The sequence below is a fragment of the Haliotis rubra genome, unplaced genomic scaffold (assembly GCF_003918875.1).
Source record: "Haliotis rubra isolate DU_JTF1 unplaced genomic scaffold, ASM391887v1 Scf331, whole genome shotgun sequence".
In the NCBI taxonomy this organism is placed as follows: Eukaryota; Metazoa; Mollusca; class Gastropoda; order Lepetellida; family Haliotidae; genus Haliotis; species Haliotis rubra.
In genome coordinates this window covers 812,782-832,317 of record NW_025767004.1, presented here as the reverse complement: position 1 = coordinate 832,317, position 19,536 = coordinate 812,782, and the positions used below count along the sequence as shown (strand labels likewise).

The following is a 19,536-nucleotide window of genomic DNA, read 5'->3' as shown; positions in this document are numbered from 1 at the left end:
ATAAATACAGTCTTTTTTAGATCACTTGATTTCGTTCTTTATCAAGATACGGGAGTTTCCTACATTTAAAAGAGTGGCACCATCTCAAGTGGCAACACGGCAAGATTATCTGAAGTTGTTTCCCGCTGTCTGCTCAATAACTAGTGATGTTGGACTTCAAACTATGTTTACAAATGCAAGCTTTTATATCGGGAACTATTGAAAATATGACGACAAGTAGTCACTTTGAACCACTCAACTATTTTATTGTCCACACGAAACCGTTTGTGACATGCTCTCCTGGCTAATGGCGATTTGAATGATGACAGGATTCAGTGATGAACCATATACAGTCAGCGAACGATGGTGCTCGAGACAAGAAACAAGCGTATTGTACCGTAGATGCCATGGTAAACTGTATCGTTTATGTTGCACACTCCTTTGTGTATGTATATTTCATGAGCTCTGAGCGAAGTCATCTTTTCCAAGTAAAGAGGGTGTTTCTTTGTAGTCAAAGACTTCCAGGATTTCACAAAGTAGGTTTTAACACAAACATTTTTATGATGTTTTATTCGAAAAATATCCATTACTGTCTTAATTGCCGGTGAAGTAGTTCTCTTAATGTTTGTTCACACATGAGGGATAGCATGAATATAGTCAGAAAAATAGCACGCATTCAGTTTCAATGAGAGAGTAAGAGATGGACGTGTTTTTTTAGTTTTGCCGAATCATAAGACTGTCCACGTGCACTTCACATTTGAAGAGGAACCTATTACGTCACTTCCGACACGATGCACAGCGTCATCTGCCGCCCTCTTTAGGGAGTATTTCCGCTGTTCTTGTTCTTTCCCAAGGCGTAGTAAACAAAGGGGTTCACCAGCCTCTTGTTTTCATAGTATCCATCCGCCAGTTCAGAGTCACCGTAGGGGACGTTGTTTTCCCAGTCTTCACCGTTGTCCAGGACGTTGCCGTCGTTCATTTCCATCTCACGTTTGCCGACGAACATTCTGTGGGCGTAGGGCCTCTTGCCAACGAACCACCGTCCAACTTTGGGGCTTAGGCGTGTTTGAAAGGCAGTGGGCATGCGTTTGCCGACGAAGTAATAGCCGTACTTTGGACTCCTAGATTCCAGCTCAATTGGCATCCGCTTCCCAACAAACATGTGGGTGAAGCCGGGACTTCTTCGTTTCTCAACGGCAGTGTCGTCACTTGTTTGGTCATTTCCTGAAACAAACATAATCGTTTCAGAATATTGCGTGAGGAGGATATTGAGACGTACAGATATAATGGTATACTGGAAGCAGAGTTGCCATGGAGACATGGTGTGAGCTCATCATAAATAATACACAATCAACATGAATCGTCCGAATAAAAACAATCATTGCCCCAAAATAGTGATTTCAAAGTTACATGTTAACAATGTACAAGTTCACAGAAACACCGATTCTTGTGTATATTCACAACTATAAATATGTCATGAAATATGTCCAATATACATGTATATCACAGTTTAAAATATCCTTGAGTCGTTTGTTGTAATCAGTGAAGACTGTGCGAGTTCTGTGAATGTCTTATGTCTTACATGTTAATGTTGTATACGAGTTATATAATCATCATATATTTTATCAAGGCGTAAATATATCAGTAGATTTAATCTCGAGTCCCTTATATATTCTTTACAAGTCAGAAGAGTCCAACTGAAAGTAATAGGCGAATTCCTTGACAGCGCATGTCGTTGCTTTTGTCATGTTCTCTGCCTCTTACAGTCATCGGATTGAGACAAAATCTGAATTCAGTGAACACATTGTCGTAATCCATTGCATGACGTGTAAGTATACATTGTAGGACATCCAGGACATTGTTGCACAGTGATGTCCTGAAGCTAAAACAGTTAGTCTGTGGAAATGTCAGAGATTGTAGTAGGCAAAGCAGAGCCGCACATCTCGCCTCCTCCCTGGTATTAAGAGTCTGCAATCAGAACTGCTAATGGCTGTTACACGGATTCCCGCAACCAGAGAGTAGCGTGATTGAAGAGCAGACAGGGTCTTCTTCGGCAAATCATGCAAACAGTATAAGTTTAAACTGAGGCAGCAAATGACAAGGCCATACACAAGTATTTTCCCTTCCTGACCCGCGTTCCTTCATACTGAGCATATATTACAGATCTTTAGTTTCAGAATTAATATTGGATTTACCATGGATCGAAGGTAAATCGGATGTGTAAAGGATTTTCTACAAGCTTTACCCATAAGCTTCTATTTTGAGATAACGGAAGTACTAGAACTGAAATAATAGATCATTATACACGGCCTCAGCTGTCTAGATGTATTTTCACCGTGTGATGACGTACGAAAGATGCTGAATCCATGTGTTCAGGGAATGTATTGAACCACATGTATCGAAATAGTATCGTGTTTTGTGTGTTTTCAGCTACTAGGTTAATGTCTCATAATGTGTCAAAAAGGGACGTTTTACGTCTACCGAAGCGTCTACTTCTGTTCGTCTTAATGCATCCTTGACGAAGTTAGGAGACCCTTTAGCCTTGCAATTTAGAATGGACTCTTCACCCTTCCTTTCAGTGATCAAGTCAGACCGGCAATTACACAAAGTCGACTTCTTTTGGTCAGATAATGGTTGGACAAATATAACATAGGGAAAGCCTGAGTGGTCAGCGTCCGCTGTGCGCAGAAACCGCCTAGTGATTATGGTTCCAATGCTTTCAGACCAATTTAAGTATTCGGCTCGTCCTTCAAGTAAGAAGACTATTGTTTGGTCATGCTTGTAGCAGCAATTGCGTGCGACTCCAGCAACAGAGGTTTTCTAATTGTAGTGACATTTATTTCATCAGCTGCAGTCTTACGAGTTCTGCAGACATTTTATGTAGGATAACAGCGCTTCTATGAAGAGACTTCATGCATGTTATGGTAACTGGGCGGCTCTTGTTTCAGTAGGAAACTACCCGTCTGGCACCATTTCCTGTTCACGGTGCCGAGGATGGGTGTGCACTCGATCATACGCCATTCATCTGTCTACACTCCATCATACGCCATTCATCTGTCTACACTCGATCATACGCCATTCATCTGTCTACACTCGATCATACGCCATTCATCTGTCTACACTCGATCATACGCCATTCATCTGTCTACACTCGATCATACGCCATTCATCTGTCTACACTCGATCATACGCCATTCATCTGTCTACACTCGATCATACGCCATTCATCTGTCTACACTCGATCATACGCCATTCATCTGTCTACACTCGATCATACGCCATTCATCTGTCTACACTCGATCATACGCCATTCATCTGTCTACACTCGATCATACGCCATTCATCTGTCTACACTCGATCATACGCCATTCATCTGTCTACACTCGATCATACGCCATTCATCTGTCTACACTCGATCATACGCCATTCATCTGTCTACACTCGATCATACGCCATTCATCTGTCTACACTCGATCATACGCCATTCATCTGTCTACACTCGATCATACGCCATTCATCTGTCTACACTCGATCATACGCCATTCATCTGTCTACACACTCGATCATACGCCATTCATCTGTCACTCGATCATACGCCATTCATCTGTCTACACTCGATCATACGCCATTCATCTGTCTACACTCGATCATACGCCATTCATGTCTACGCCGATTCATCATGTCTACACTCGATCATACGCCATTCATCTGTGATCATACGCCGTTCATCTGTCTACACTCGATCATACGCCATTCATCTGTCTACACTCGATCATACGCCATTCATCTGTCTACACTCGATCATACGCCATTCATCTGTCTACACTCGATCATACGCCATTCATCTGTCTACACTCGATCATCTGTCTACACTTCATACGCCATTCATCTGTCTACACTCGATCATACGCCATTCATCTGTCTACACTCGATCATACGCCATTCATCTGTCTACACTCGATCATACGCCATTCATCTGTCTACACATCGATCATACGCCATTCATCTGTCTACACTCGATCATACGCCATTCATCTGTCTACACTCGATCATACGCCATTCATCTGTCTACACTCGATCATACGCCATTCATCTGTCTACACTCGATCATACGCCATTCATCTGTCTACACTCGATCATACGCCATTCATCTGTCTACACTCGATCATACGCCATTCATCTGTCTACACTCGATCATACGCCATTCATCTGTCTACACTCGATCATACGCCATTCATCTGTCTACACTCGATCATACGCCATTCATCTGTCTACACTCGATCATACGCCATTCATCTGTCTACACTGATCATACGCCATTCATCTGTCTACACTCGATCATACGCCATTCATCTGTCTACACTCGATCATACGCCATTCATCTGTCTACACTCGATCATACGCCATTCATCTGTCTACACTCGATCATACGCCATTCATCTGTCTACACTCGATCATACGCCATTCATCTGTCTACACTCGATCATACGCCATTCATCTGTCTACACTCGATCATACGCCATTCATCTGTCTACACTCGATCATACGCCATTCATCTGTCTACTATCACTCATCTGTCTACACTCGATCATACGCCATTCATCTGTCTACACTCGATCATACGCCATTCATCTGTCTACACTCGATCATACGCCATTCATCTGTCTACACTCGATCATACGCCGTTCATCTGTCTACACTCGATAATACGCCATTCATCTGTCTACACTCGATCATACGCCATTCATCTGTCTACACTCGATCATACGCCATTCATCTGTCTACACTCGATCATACGCCATTCATCTGTCTACACTCGATCATACGCCATTCATCTGTCTACACTCGATCATACGCCATTCATCTGTCTACACTCGATCATACGCCATTCATCTGTCTACACTCGATCATACGCCATTCATCTGTCTACACTCGATCATACGCCATTCATCTGTCTACACTCGATCATACGCCATTCATCTGTCTACACTCGATCATACGCCATTCATCTGTCTACACTCGATCATACGCCATTCATCTGTCTACGAGAGCGATTCATGAAAACCTTTGCCTTTCTAAACGTTGACAACTGACAAGTAACAAACTATTTTATTATATATAAGTCTATGAAGAGATCAGTACTGTGGTTTCTAAAATCAATTAAAATGTTATGATTGTTTTCTTCAAATTAGCTATAGTTTATGAATTATTATCACACTTTAATGTTGTACATCCTCAACGCCGAAGAATATTCACTCTCGAATATCTGCAGTTTCCATTGGGCAAAATAGTAGTGAAACATTTATGAAGAATCAATGAAATTATTGTCAATAACCTTTTTCGAAAATGGTAAGCATGTCCCGCTCTGTCACTCTCACAGTTTGTTGAAAAGGCGTCTACACAGTCTTTCCATGTGGGTAGCTTCGCGACATAGGATACATGGTGAGGAACAATCACGTGACAGTTTCGTCGTGTGTATAGTTCCACGAATTCCTAGGTTCATCTGCTTTCTTATTGCTAGAATAACTTCACACTTGTTTCCATTTAAAGGAATGATATTTATGAGAAGTGAAACCTAAGACACATATGTCAACATTTTGTGTGTTGGCACCAGCTGTTATCTTTGCAGATAGTAGCGTCAGTACCAAATTTGTTATTTTTATAAGGAACTCTTGTTAAAAGGGAATTAGCAAAACGTGCAGATTGTCAAATGACCTTGAAATCGAAGACTCTGACCCCACCTGACCTCTGGGGATACGTGTAACGAAAACCGTAACCTGATAGTAGGTAGCTGTCTGTAGGAGTTGATCACACTCGTGATTGAAATAGTTCACCAAGTGCCAGACTGGTTGTATCTTAGGTCTAATCTTGATTTGACCGACACGGGTGGCAGATGAGTTAGTGGTGGAACAGTGGGGAATCTAAGATGACCGACTGAGGGTCAGGAATTGAACGGAAATGGTCATATCCGTGGGTTTCAGATTAACAAAAGTGATATCATGGCTATTCCATCAAGAAACCTTCACAATGTATCCTGGTGAACCAGTGAAGATACGTTTTGGAATTTTTTCGCGGATGATTACGAATGATCAGAATCCTGACGATGTGTACGGGGCATTTCCCCTGCTTCAGATACTCGAACGTATTTGACTTTGTTTACTCGTACAGCGCTGTCTGTCATTTAGAACCAGTCATAATGTTAATCTTGTCCCGACTGTTTTCTTGTGAGGCCGATATCTGTGATCACTGGTATCACCTTTCCGTTTCCCCTCATCACACTAAAACGCTGTGCTTGGACTTGAGTTTCCTGACAACTGATTATGTAAACACGCACAGCAGACCATGTCGGCTCCACACATACATCAACGTCATTTTGACAGCTCTCAACTTACCAACTCACAGCAATTATCGTCTCACTTGAATAGACAGGTACTAGAGGTGACGATAGCTAAAGTCTTAATGAGGGTCCGCACCATGAATATCGTGTTTCCCTTTTCCTCGGCCACGTGGGTGGGAAACATTAGTAAACAAGTCGTCAAGAAAGATATTCCCATGCGTACAATACACACTGTAAGTGATTTACCATCTAGTTTAACTACACGATCCCGACAATAGCGGTCTGACGGATACACGTCACCATATGATGAAACAATCAATGACGCCGGTTACTCAAGTGCGGCCAGCCTCTGGTGTATTTAAAGTAAACAATTATGATTTCTAAACACTCACTGGGATATTAGCATTGAAACCAGATACCTGGTAACAACATAACTGACTTAACAACCCACTGAAGTCGTAGATTTCATGTACATGAAACGTTTCAATTTCATATCCGATTCCAGATAAAGCCTTTGTACACTTTCTCTGATTATTTCGTGTTAACAACATCACACGGTAAATGTGTCAATAGTTTATCATCATTCTGCCATGAATGTTTTGTCACTACGACTGTATTGTAATAGGGTAAGCCGCTGTTTCATGTAAACCTGTCAGCAGAGTCTCTATAAGGCGATAAAGACACGGCAAGGCGTACGTTACATTTCTCTGTCATCACATACCACCATAGTCCGTTGTATTTGACAAGTTATATGATCTTTCGAGCTGTTCAGAATCCCTTAAGTCAAGTAATTGACATCTGAATGACATGTGTCAAACTGCGTGTCTCTTCCCTGATGACAAACATCAAATAGTGATGTCTTTTCGTGGCTTTTACTGAGACAATTACCGTGCGGTGCTGTGGCTCTGGCACAGAAGCTAATCACTTCGTCGTTTGTCTTCATGCTGGTGATAGTCAACACCCAGTGCTCCACTACCCAAGAACCTTCCCAGAGATTGTGTGTTCATGCCATTTGCCTTATCTAACTCGGCCAAATGGCATTGCAAGAACGTTCAATGATTTATACTTTCACTTAAATAGATTTCATTTCAAATAATTCGACACAAAACGTTAAAGAAATATTGTTAAATTTAATTAAAAATCAATGGCGAAATAATGAAGGAAATTAGATAACTTCTCAAAGAATGGAGACATCAACACGAGTTATATTACACACTGCTGCTATGATTGAGGATATTATAAAAATACTTCTTTTGAAATTTAAAACAACAGACCCATTTGTATGTAGCCCTTTGTTATTATGACTAAATCGTGCTTAATTCTTTTTAATTTAGTGAATATCCTTCATCAAAACTAGGCTGTTTACCTTATTGTGCGCACGTCGTGTAATGGCTGACATTAGCTATGAATAATACATACTACACGGTGTGCGAAGAGAAGATCGGGGAATCTTAAGGCTAATGCGGATTGCTGGCAGAGAAATACATAACTCTGGTAGGATTCCGTAAATAAATCAATATCTACAGTCTTGAAGTAGTCCCAATACCACCAAAGAATAATCTGATTTTGTACTAAGATGGTTCCAATTGTCTTGTAGGTTTGGTTGAAAGATTGTATATATCGTGCATTAGTGTCTTCCTACTGTATATGTATAGGGCAGCCTATTCAAGTGATTGCACACATTAGTGATTACATTGATGTTTCACAGGGTGTTCTTAGCGTTCCTATTAATTAACAAGTAATGACTTTTACACAGGGTCCCACGGCTCAATGCTTATTTTCTAAGCCGTCTCTTGTTATAATCTCTGTTTTTTGTCATTAATAGGAATTTTACATTAGCAGCCTTACAAGGTAAAATATGATTAAACCCCCCAGGACGACATTCCGATGAATGCCGCTTTAGTCGGAAATATAGGACGAGTCGGAGGGGGATGAATATTTCATAAATATAATAATCATCTGATCTATACTAACCAGGTTTAAGAAATGTTGCCATATTTGTTTAAATGGAAGACACCACTGAACACAAACATTGGCTGTTCTGTAATCCCTAGTCTGGAGCATAAGAAACAGTTCTTTACCCAGCATAATTGACAAGCAAAGAAAAAAAGTACAGTTAACAAACGAATATTCCATGAAGAAAAACTCCAACTGGATTAGAGTCTATTTTCTTTTCTTATTAAAAAAAATATTTCTACAAACCAAACCACTGAGGATGTGAGATGGCGGCTTCGTGCAGAAGCAAACACTCATCCTCACAAGCGAGTCCTCGCTGTACACCACGTCTTCCGTGAGGAACATATCTGTACACATGTCTGTACATGCATGACACTCATCACCACAAGCGAGTCCTCGCTGTACACCACGTCTTCCGTGAGGAACATATCTGTACACATGTCTGTACATGCATGACACTCATCACCACAAGCGAGTCCTCGCTGTACACCACGTCTTCCGTGAGGAACATATCTGTACACATGTCTGTACATGCATGACACTCATCACCACAAGCGAGTCCTCGCTGTACACCACGTCTTCCGTGAGGAACATATCTGTACACATGTCCGTACATGCATGACAGTCTGTGGTTTTATGTTACTCGTTCTCTTCACTGTGCTTGCAACACTTTGCACGTGTATGGGGCTTTAGTGTCCATGTTGCGATATTGGTCATAAAATGAGAGGTAAATATATTGGAATAGTAACACACATTTCATATTATACCAAGTTATACAAACGTGCATTTTGGATTAAGTACACAAGTACCCTTTGGTGGCTCCTGTTTCAGCCAATGAGCCCGGTAAGCTTCTCCGCGAAACTCGAGAACTTGGCCTATGATAAATTTGAATTATTCATTCCGTTTTCTAGTGTTCTGAGACAAAAATAGTTTTGTATTCCCTTGAGCGGGTTTTGTCATTATGTAGATTGCACACAAGGTTATACTCGGGATGACAAGCTTGGACTGAGGGTGAATGTCTGGGTTCAAATCCCGACGGACTGAACAAGTTCAGCACCTCTGACAAGAAGGATCTTCATGAATGATTTCCGTCAAAGGAACGAACTCTAACGTAAATATTTCTAGGGACGACTGGCGAAAAGGGGACGAAAGAAAAGCTGTAACTGTTTCACTCTCTCCAATTCTTTCTAATCACCAGACAAATCAAGCCAGCTGACAATGCCAGGAACTTCGCAATAACACAAGTGTCAGAAGGGATAGGTTCTCAACATTTTCACAGTCGAAATGATTAAGTTCTTTTGTTGGACTATTTTAACTCCTGGCAATCGTGCATCTGAATCATTGCAATGAATTAGTATGTGCAAATACGTGAGAGAGGTGTCCTTAGGATTCCGTTCATCTTTGGTATGAGACGCCTGTTCAATTAAATGTTTGAGACATGGCGACGTGTAGAAGTAGAGCCAATTATTGTAAAGTCAACACAAACTGCCGATGATGAATTAGGCAGAGGTCGTAAGGGACTTGACATTCCCTTGTGTCATACCATCAAAACAAGCCCCGATTTACATGACATTCACAATAATATTACGCACATTCTCATTACTCCCGTACCACCCGGTGTCATCACTGATGTCCAGTGGCCCATTGAAGTAGTTGGCAACACAAGTTTACAATATTCGTCGAATCAAATCGGTTTCAAAATATAATCGAGGCTAAACGTTCCTAGGTTGTTCTTTGGAACAATAATTGTCAAAACATCATATCGAATTCTCTTCGACTGTTATCATCTGTTTACAATTCAGTTTTTATGGAACAAATGTTCACATTTCCCACCAAAAACACGTGATTGGTTCCTTCATATCGCTATATGTGGCTTTAACAAGCTGTCGAAAGCCATGAGATGAAGTGAAAACAGTGTTTGGTTTTCAACTTTTTCTGTCTCAGTTTTCATTTGAGTTTACACTGACGCTAATTTCCTCCCTATCACTAACAAAAACACTGCCCAGGAAACCTTCACGTCAGAGATGAAAAGCAGATTTGTAGAATCTAAAAAGTCCAATATTTTGACACGTTCCTCAAGGCACATCTCTATTCATATAACTCTTGTTATTCCCCTTTCCCGGTTGTGTCAATATTAAACTTTGGTATTAAAGTCAGAAAAAAAAACATAAGTCTGTGGGCAAAATTCCGCGATTCTTTCCGTTAGCAGTGTACACCCAGTAGCCTGTAGTTTATCCACGTTGCATCAATACAATAACCAATATTATGTTTGATAGAGAATATGCCAAAACAGCAATATGAATGACTTGTACAGGTTATGACTGCAAAACATTACTGATTGTATTGAACAAGTGACTGTCGCCATGTCCTCGGGCTTCAGATACAATCCGGTATAATACGTTTTACAACACAAAATCCAATTGAGATACCCAAAAACTCATTGGCAAGGACACCAAGGCGGTATGGCCTCGAAGGCAGGAAGTCTGGGCTCTTTTGAAACACACCTAATGAGCATCCTAATGTGAGTTTTTCATATAATCCAGATTATTTTGTTTGTCATATTGCATTATTGTAAGATAATTAAATATTTATCGTGATATACGTTCTATCAAAACGCTAACTCTTTTTCTGGACTCAAATAGAAAATCGTTAGGCTACACATTTAGTATTATTGCTAAGTACCTACTATCGAAAATTATCAATAATTAAGTAGACGTGAAATCAGTGAATCTTGAAAGATTCCAGATCGTGGGAACAATGGTCATGTGCAAGCTAGCATGATCCAGTCATGATTGTACATGTCATTATCTTACCCCTTTCTGTCCCCAGGATATGACTGGGACCGTTTCATGGTTACAGTATTAATATTCACAAAAGGTTATGCTGATGGAATAAGTTAATCTGCATTCCCGCTTACGCGTTATTGTTGGTAGATAAGCTACCAAATCAATGTACAGGCTAATTCCTTCATACATGTACTTACCGGAGCACGGTATTCGTGTCGGCTTGACGATGTAATGACAGGCTCTATCAGCAGGAATGTTTGATAAAAAGATTTGAGTTCTTCACAACAGACATTCCTGAATGTAACACTTTACTTTACTTTACTTTACTATGTCATGATGGGCTAATATGTATACCAAACCAGCATCCATGTCAAGGACATTCTCTACACAATCTGCCACGACTTCTGTTCAAGTATTGTGCTGCTGCTGCTACTTTGTCGACCTGAGCAGAAATTCTGCAGGTTAAGGAAAAAGCACGTGCAAGCACGGTGAGTCGAGCACAAATATCGTGGCAAATCTGGTTAATCTGCGTAATTCGTGGGTAAAATGAATAAATTGATTTGTTTGTACGTCTGGATTGTGTAGTGATCGCCAAACACTTTGGGCAAATCAGTTCAGTATTGTCCGCACAGAGTGTCTGATCAACGTCATGAAATGATCAGTACGATTATGTCAGATAAACAACCAGGCATTACACTTAATCTCGCGGAAACGTACAGGTGGAACAGTGCTTTATCAGATCACTTTATAGCTTGCCTAACAGGCAAAGCTAATGCCTTTTTTCACAGTTTAACTGAATATATAGATACTAATCTAGATTATCAGTCATCTACTGGATGCAGCCAAATGTATGAAAAGACCAGCTTTTAGATGCCAGACTTTAAGACGCCAACCCTTAAACAACGAGTGTAGGTCTGCAAAGCGTGAAGCGAAGAGGGCGCTTAGGAAATTTAGACTTACACGAAACGACTACAACAGAAAGACTTTTTGTACTTTGAGAAATAAATATAAAGAATCATGTCGAAAATATAAGAGCAAAACAAGAGATCTCCGATTGAAAAAACTTAGCACTTTCACTCAAAATTCTGGTAAATTTTGGCGGGAGATTCGTTCCTTGAAAAGTAAAGATAATGTGGTTTGTAAGATAACAACTGACCAGTGGTTGTTACACTTCCGTTCTGTCTTTTCACATTTTCATGAAGAATATGAATGTAATGATACAGCTAGCTTGCAGGAATCTAAGGCTAGTTTGGAGACCAGTGGTTATACAGAACTTGATGCTGAAATCCTTGATTCAATAATAACCGAAACCGAAATTGTCGATGCCATAGGAAATCTTAAAAACGGAAAATCACCTGGTCCGGACAAAATTTTAGTGGAGATGTTAAAAACTTCCCAAGTCATTATATTGCCATTTTTACATAAATGTTTTAACTATGTTTTTAAGACTGGATACTTTCCAAGAACCTGGGCACAGTCTATCATAGTACCTCTACATAAGAAGGGTGACACCAATAACCCTGACAATTACAGAGGCATATATCTGACGAGTAGTATTGGTAAATTGTTTACATCTATCCTCAACAAAAGATTAAACATGTGGGCTAATATTAGAGATAAAATTCCTGAAATACAAGCTGGCTTTAGGAAAGGTTATTCCACATCTGACCATATTTTTACGTTGTATGCAATTGTGCAAATGTACTTAATAAGAAGAAAACGTTAATTATATGTAGCATTTATTGACTTTAGGAAAGCATTTGACTCTGTAAATCGACAGAAATTGTGGGCTTGTTTAAAGCGGGCGGGATTAGATGGGAAAATGTTATTTATGTTACGAGGTATTTATGCCATCGTAAAGGCTTGTGTGCGTAGCAATGGGGGATTCACTGACTATTTTGAGTGCCAACTGGGTGTGAAGCAAGGATGTTTGTTAAGCCCTATTCCCTTTTCTTCTTCATTAGCGAATTGGAAAATGAAATAATTCATAAAGGCAAACATGGTGTACAACTATATCCTGATATTTTGGAGATTTTAATGCTACTGTTTGCTGACGACGTGATATTAGTATCGGACTCAGTGGTAGGTTTACAGAACCAATTAGACATTCTGGAGAACTACTCGAAAGAATGGAAATTAGATGTTAATCTTGATAAGTCAAATATTGTTGTATTTAGAAGGGGTGGACCAATCGCTAATGGCGAAAAATGGTCTTATAACGGCATTCCAATGCAAATAGTTTCTGAATACAAATATCTTGGAATACTTTTTAATTATACATTGAATATGGGTAAAGCTGCTATTGCCTTATCAGCAAAAGCAAAAAAGGCTCTGGTGTATCTGCTTTCATCACTATATCCATTAGCGCCAATAACACCAAAGATGTTTTTTAAACTTTTCGATGCACAGATACAACCAATGCTTTTGTATGGGGCGGAGATATGGGGTTTCCAGACTTTTGAACCGATTGAAAAGATACATCTATTGGCATGTAAGAAGTTCCTAATGTTAACATTACAACACCAAACTACATGGTACATGGAGAATGTGGAAGATACCCACTTTATATAAACTTTCACCTTCGCTGCATAAAATACTGGTTCAAAATACTGAAAATGCATGAACAGCGTCTACCAAGAAAGTCATATAACATGCTACTTAATTTAGATAATATTGGTTATGTAACATGGGCATCAAATATAAGATATCTGTTATTTTCGTATGGATTTGGATATGTGTGGATTTTCCAAGGTGTCGGTAACGAGTGGCTGTTTATGAATGAATTTCGCCAAAGAGCCGTGGATATGTTTCGCCAGAATGGGATGAATACCCTTAATCTAAGTTCAAGATTCGATGTATATAGATCCTTTAAAACATTGATCGAACCTGAGACATATCTATCAAACATTACAAGCAAGAAACTTAGAAATACAGTTATTAGATTTAGACTTGGCTTGACAGATATAATGATCAATACTGGCCGTAACAAGTCACTCGCCAAACATCTCAGATTTTGCCCTGTCTGTATGGCGGATATCGAAGACGAATATCATCTGTTATTTATATGTGACGCTTATGTCGATTTAAGAAAGGAGTACATTCCACAAAAATATCTGGGTCACCCTACAAGGGAAACACTTATAAGAATTTTATCATCAAAAGCCGAATCTGTCCATGTAAAATTAGCCCTGTTTTTAACACATTCGCTGTCTTTAAGGAAGAGTTTAATTTCTCCTGTCAACTAATCTAACAATGTTATGATGCTTTCCACTGTTTGCAATGTCCATACCTTGCCTGTCATTACAATACTCTGTATACGGGCCAGAGGCCTTCTGTACAATAAACCATCTTCATCTTCATCTCTTGTTCGCTAATATTCCAAATTGTCCCCAATTTACGCGTCATGGATCCAGTCCTCCGGGTCATGTAGAGGGTGGAAGGAGGGGCCAGTTGAGACACAGCGTGATGTGGTCAAGGTCGTGATGTGGTCAAGGTCGTGATGTGGTCAAGGTCGTGATGTGGTCTATGTATGTATATTTAGGACGTGCCACATGTACTGTAAAGACGGCGAGTTGCGGTAGCAATTGCAGTCAAGAACATAACCAAGTCAAGTCATCTACATATAACACGACCCTTCCGGTAATTCGGTAGATATACACGCGTAACGGGAATATTAACAGATGGAAACACTTTTCATAATCATAAGAAATCGTTACTAGAAGCTGAGTGTCTCACTCTGAGAGTGTGGGAGTAGGGGACGCTTTATCAGGAATACAGTAGGGGACGCTTTGTCAGGAATAAAGTAGGGGACGCTTTGTCAGGAATACAGTAGGGGACGCTCTGTCAGGAATACAGTAGGGGACGCTCTGTCAGGAATATAGTAGCGAGTCATTATCGTCACCATCTAGGTACGAGTCATCGCAGAGCAGAGCCACCGCGGCTGGTTACTGGACGCGCCAATTATAGGTAATCCTATAACAACAATATCACGGAACTGTTGGGGGACATAATTCCGTTAAATAAACTCTGCTCATCCGGATCACCTTCTACTAGTTGCGTCGTCATGACGTCATCGCGGCGAATTTCATTAATTTACCTCTAATAACACCATAACCCCCGAGACCTATTAGTACATGCATGTCGAGTACCATGGCAACTACTTCTCTCGTTTATCGATATCGTGTTCTACCTACAGGTGCTATACTTGACTATATGACGTAATGCAAGCTCACACAGCACAGCCATAATTGCTTCCAGAACCAGATGTTTTCACAGCGTGGACAACAGCGAATAATCACGTCTCAACTATATACACAAACAGCTTCCATGGGCCGAACAAGCAGCGAGGCAGAGATGGAACAGTAGATGGATGGATCACTGGAAAACGGTAACCGACGCACAGGGCGTGTCTAAAGCTGACAGAAGTCACGTTCCAAATCGTATACCTCCCTTAGCCTTATTTGTTTGTAGTACAATTTATGTTTGTTGATGACACCGTGTGAGTGAGTGAGTGAGTGAGTGAGTGAGTGAGTGCCCAGGTCTTAAGGTACCCCTCTCTGTGACGTTACAGTTATGATGGATAGAGTGTTCCAGTCTGTAAGCACTGAACTATAAGGACGTTTGTAATGAATGGAGTACTTTTCACAAAGAATTTTTAATGGACATCATCGTTGATCTTCTTACACTCAACATAAACATATTTACAACTACTTGGCCAAGAAACTCCCACCTCTGTTAAACTCGTCAAAATACATATGGCAAATACGAATAGACGTGTATGAAGATTGCTCATGAAGAGGAGTAGGTTTTACTTTATCAAATTGTCATCCGAGAACAGGGAGCGTTAATCATTAAAATATGACACACAGTTAATTAACTGATAGTATTATGGAAGGGGTCCAAGCTTACCTGTGACGAAAACAGTGTGTATAAATAAGATGGCAAGGCTGACTTTCCATAGATACTCCACGATGGGCGACATAATGCGGTGATTCGGTTCTGTCAATCGGTGGTCTGAAAACACAGAGATGTCATTCTTAAACAAAGTCAAAATTCCCCACCTTCCGCTTATAGTAAATGTGGGAGCAATGCTCGACATAAATGTAAAGTTGACGCCTTTCCTATCCCCTGTCTACAGTAGAGTGTTACTCTAATCTGTAGTGTATATCTAAATAACAAACACATGACACGGTTTGACTGGTCATTTCAAGTTCAAGTGGGTAAATCAGTGGGACGGAATTTGCTGTTAGAGCGACAACACATTTTTAACACCCAAAAGAAACCTCTTGTTTTTTATTTGCCAGTCCAAACAGACATTCCGATTTACTGTATACACCCATACAGTCCGCCATTCACATATCTCACCAGTACACGTCAGATGACGTTTGCTTTCAGTTTTGACAAAACCTGACCATCTGAGCGAATGAGTTTAGTTTTACGCCGCTTTTAGCAAAATTTCAGCAACATCACGGCGGGGAACACCAGAAATGGGCTTCACACATTTGTGACCATGTGGGGAATCGAACCCGGGTCTTCGGCTTGTGTGAACGACTTCACCACTAGGCTATCCCACCACCCCTTGAACATTTGATGGTGGAGATGTAACTATACGTGGTCACTAGTTTTAATACCTTATTGACGTCTTGAACCTAGTGCCACAGTCTACAGACTTTATATACTGTTGTACAAAAGAAAGTACACACCTGGTGTATTGAGACTATTCCCAAATAAACAAATATTTTGCTAGCAACAGTGTACTTGAGTACGACATCTGGTGTTATTGCAACACGTACACAATGATTGTGACTTGTAAGTCACAATCAAAACACTTTTCTAATTTTAAGAAAATATTTTACCAAAGCATCAGGTGTGTAGTTTCTTTTGTACGTCAGTGTAGTAAAGTTGAGCGTAAATGTTGATAGTGTTATTGTCTGTAAAGTCAACCAGTACACATGAATCGGATTCTAATTTATAAATGACTTTCTATTATAAAGATATTCGTGAAACAATTCTCACTGTTTTTGTCTGCCATGTGATTTCTAACTTCCTGCTCCGAGTCCCGTGGTATAGTTGTGTTTGCTTAATACATCCTTCCTAAGCGTTCAAGGACCCGTGTATATTGTTCGCATTGCAAATACACTTGCATTTCCAGTAAAGTTAGCAGTAGAATATTATTTTTTCTTCCAATGCAAGGCTACTCTGTCATCACATGGTATTTGTTGTCAGAGATTGATCGCCATGTAACAGCCAGTCACATGAATGAAGAACAAATGTAGATGTGTTTCCCACTTGTCGTGGAATTCCTATGGGGCATGCGGGACTGAACAAAAGACTGCTGTACACAATCTGTATGAACTGTGATTGTAAATGAATAGCACACTAGCGAACCCAGTAGACAACACTGGCTTTTTGTCTTTGTTAAATCGGAGGAGATATATTGTGCTTGTATGAATCGATAGAACCTGATTAAGAGACGTTGAAAACTCTCACGTTGAAATATCAACACACAATCAGTAGTGTTCGTCAGAGAAATGCATTATAACTCTTGACAGGTAAAATGTATGTCTTTAACAGCATCCATGATGTTTTTTGGACGTGATGTCTCTGTGATACGTAGACCTCCATACATTTAAGTCTGAAGTATTGTGTCGTCTGCTTCAACAATCGATAGCTGCCTGCACTTCTGTACCATAATGGCGTTTATGGGTCAGCGATGTCTACTTGAGATTTTCTAAATGCGTTTACACATCACTTACTCCCTGTGTTTATATTTGCTGATCTGTTTGTCGCCAAAAAGAAAAATCGACAACAAAAAGCAACTCCTGTAGCTTGATTCAAGCCCGAGTGCGTCTGTGTCCATGTCGATACAATGGCGGCTGTATTGACAGTACAATATATCGATACAGGAGTTATGGAAATAAACATGTTCCATCCGTAAACTGGCGTTCTGACTAATCTATCCATTGTCCCGTAATGCAAAATCATGATGCGATACCAATTTATATTTCACACATAATTGTGTCTCAAGAAACCAGGATCTGCAGTCCAGTTGAATCAGTTCCTCTCACAATTAGTTTCATGTATACAATGAGGAACATACGTAACGCTGATTGAAATCTGTACCAGGCATTACCATTACAACCGGTGTCTAGAAGTCGCCTGTATGATGCCAGGTTACAACACCGGTGTAGGCTGACTGCACCAACTGTGGCTTATCCTGTGTCTGTCTTCACGACCCCACCGAGTTCCCGAATAAATGGGCAGCCTATTGGTTTAAATGGTGCTCGTATCGTCGCATGCTTGGGTACAGCGAATATATCTGGTACACGAGTACGGTGAATAAAGCCCATTTCTGTTTCCCGCCGTGACGTTCGCGTAATGTGGCGTAAAGCAGCACTCGCTCACTCACTCGCTCACTCACTCACTCTCCACCCGCCCGCTCACTCACTCACTCACTCTCCACCCGCTCACTCGCTCTTACTCACTCACTCACTCACTCGCTCACCCCACTTGCTCAATCGCTCACTCACTCACTCACTCGAAAGCATTTCTGTTTTCACGGCCCAACAAACTGTTTGATCCGCTACTTTTTTTTCAACTTGTTTCTCTGATGTAGTGGTTCATACGATATCCTCAGTTTTATCATAACCATCCAGACAAAGTTAAGGGCACAAAATAGATTTTTCTTTTGAAGATAAGGATACAATATTCAGTTTGTGTCTGGGATTAAATCAATGTCACAGATACGATCTCATTTCTAGAACTCAAGTGTCAATGAATCTCCTTAGAGATATTACCGCGCAGTGATATCCCAATAGACAGCTTAAAGTTACAGGCATTGCTATAAACTCCTCCATTAAGAATCGTCTTGGCTAGAGGTCATTTCAATAGGGTGACACATCGTGCCAGTCGATGTGCTATCTGATAACATGTAATTATGTAAATTCTCATATAATTAAGTGCGAGAAAAAGAAGGACAATATTTAAGAGTTTATTGGATTGAGCGTTATGCTCGTTAGCCAAAAATCATAATTATTCAATTTTCTGTTGACAGGAGCTCTTTTCCTTTTTGACCGGAACTTGTTAAAGGACTCTTGAATTCAAAAGCGAAAAGAAGACATTTATGCTTGTTATTAATCAGAGTTTCTTTCAGCAACAAATCAGCGCTGAAGTCGTTGAGATTCTCATATCCCGTTCACACTCTAAATCAAGGCTGTGCTTTCACAAGCACGCTACGTCGCGTGATAGTGTGATGAGTTTTCACAGGGGTATTTTCACCAACAAGTAGGGAAATTCAACGTCGTGAACGGCAAATGCGACATACGTTTAGAAAGCACCTGTGCTGTGCACATGACGACAAAGAGCCCTTGGCGGGAACCAGCCTGGTCTTCCTCCGGTCTCCACTGACTGGCTGGAATCAACGGGCGACTAATTTGGCAGTAAAACAATTCAGTCTGAATTGAATCAACCTCTCCCTAG

At 40.4% G+C, this 19,536-nt stretch overlaps 1 protein-coding gene across 1 annotated transcript in view; it reads right to left on the bottom strand.

The window, feature by feature from the left end:
* Window positions 1-220: 220 nt before the first annotated feature.
* The window catches only part of LOC124284246 (enterin neuropeptides-like), a 43,399-nt gene continuing 24,083 nt past the window's right edge, over window positions 221-19,536 (bottom strand). The window contains exons 2-3 of the mRNA XM_046720315.1: window positions 15,967-16,071; window positions 221-1,203 (exon numbers count right to left, since the gene is read on the bottom strand). Of these exons, the coding sequence (XP_046576271.1) occupies window positions 797-1,203; window positions 15,967-16,039 (480 nt within the window). The 5' untranslated portion in view covers window positions 16,040-16,071 and the 3' untranslated portion in view covers window positions 221-796. The remainder of the gene's footprint in view (window positions 1,204-15,966; window positions 16,072-19,536) is intronic.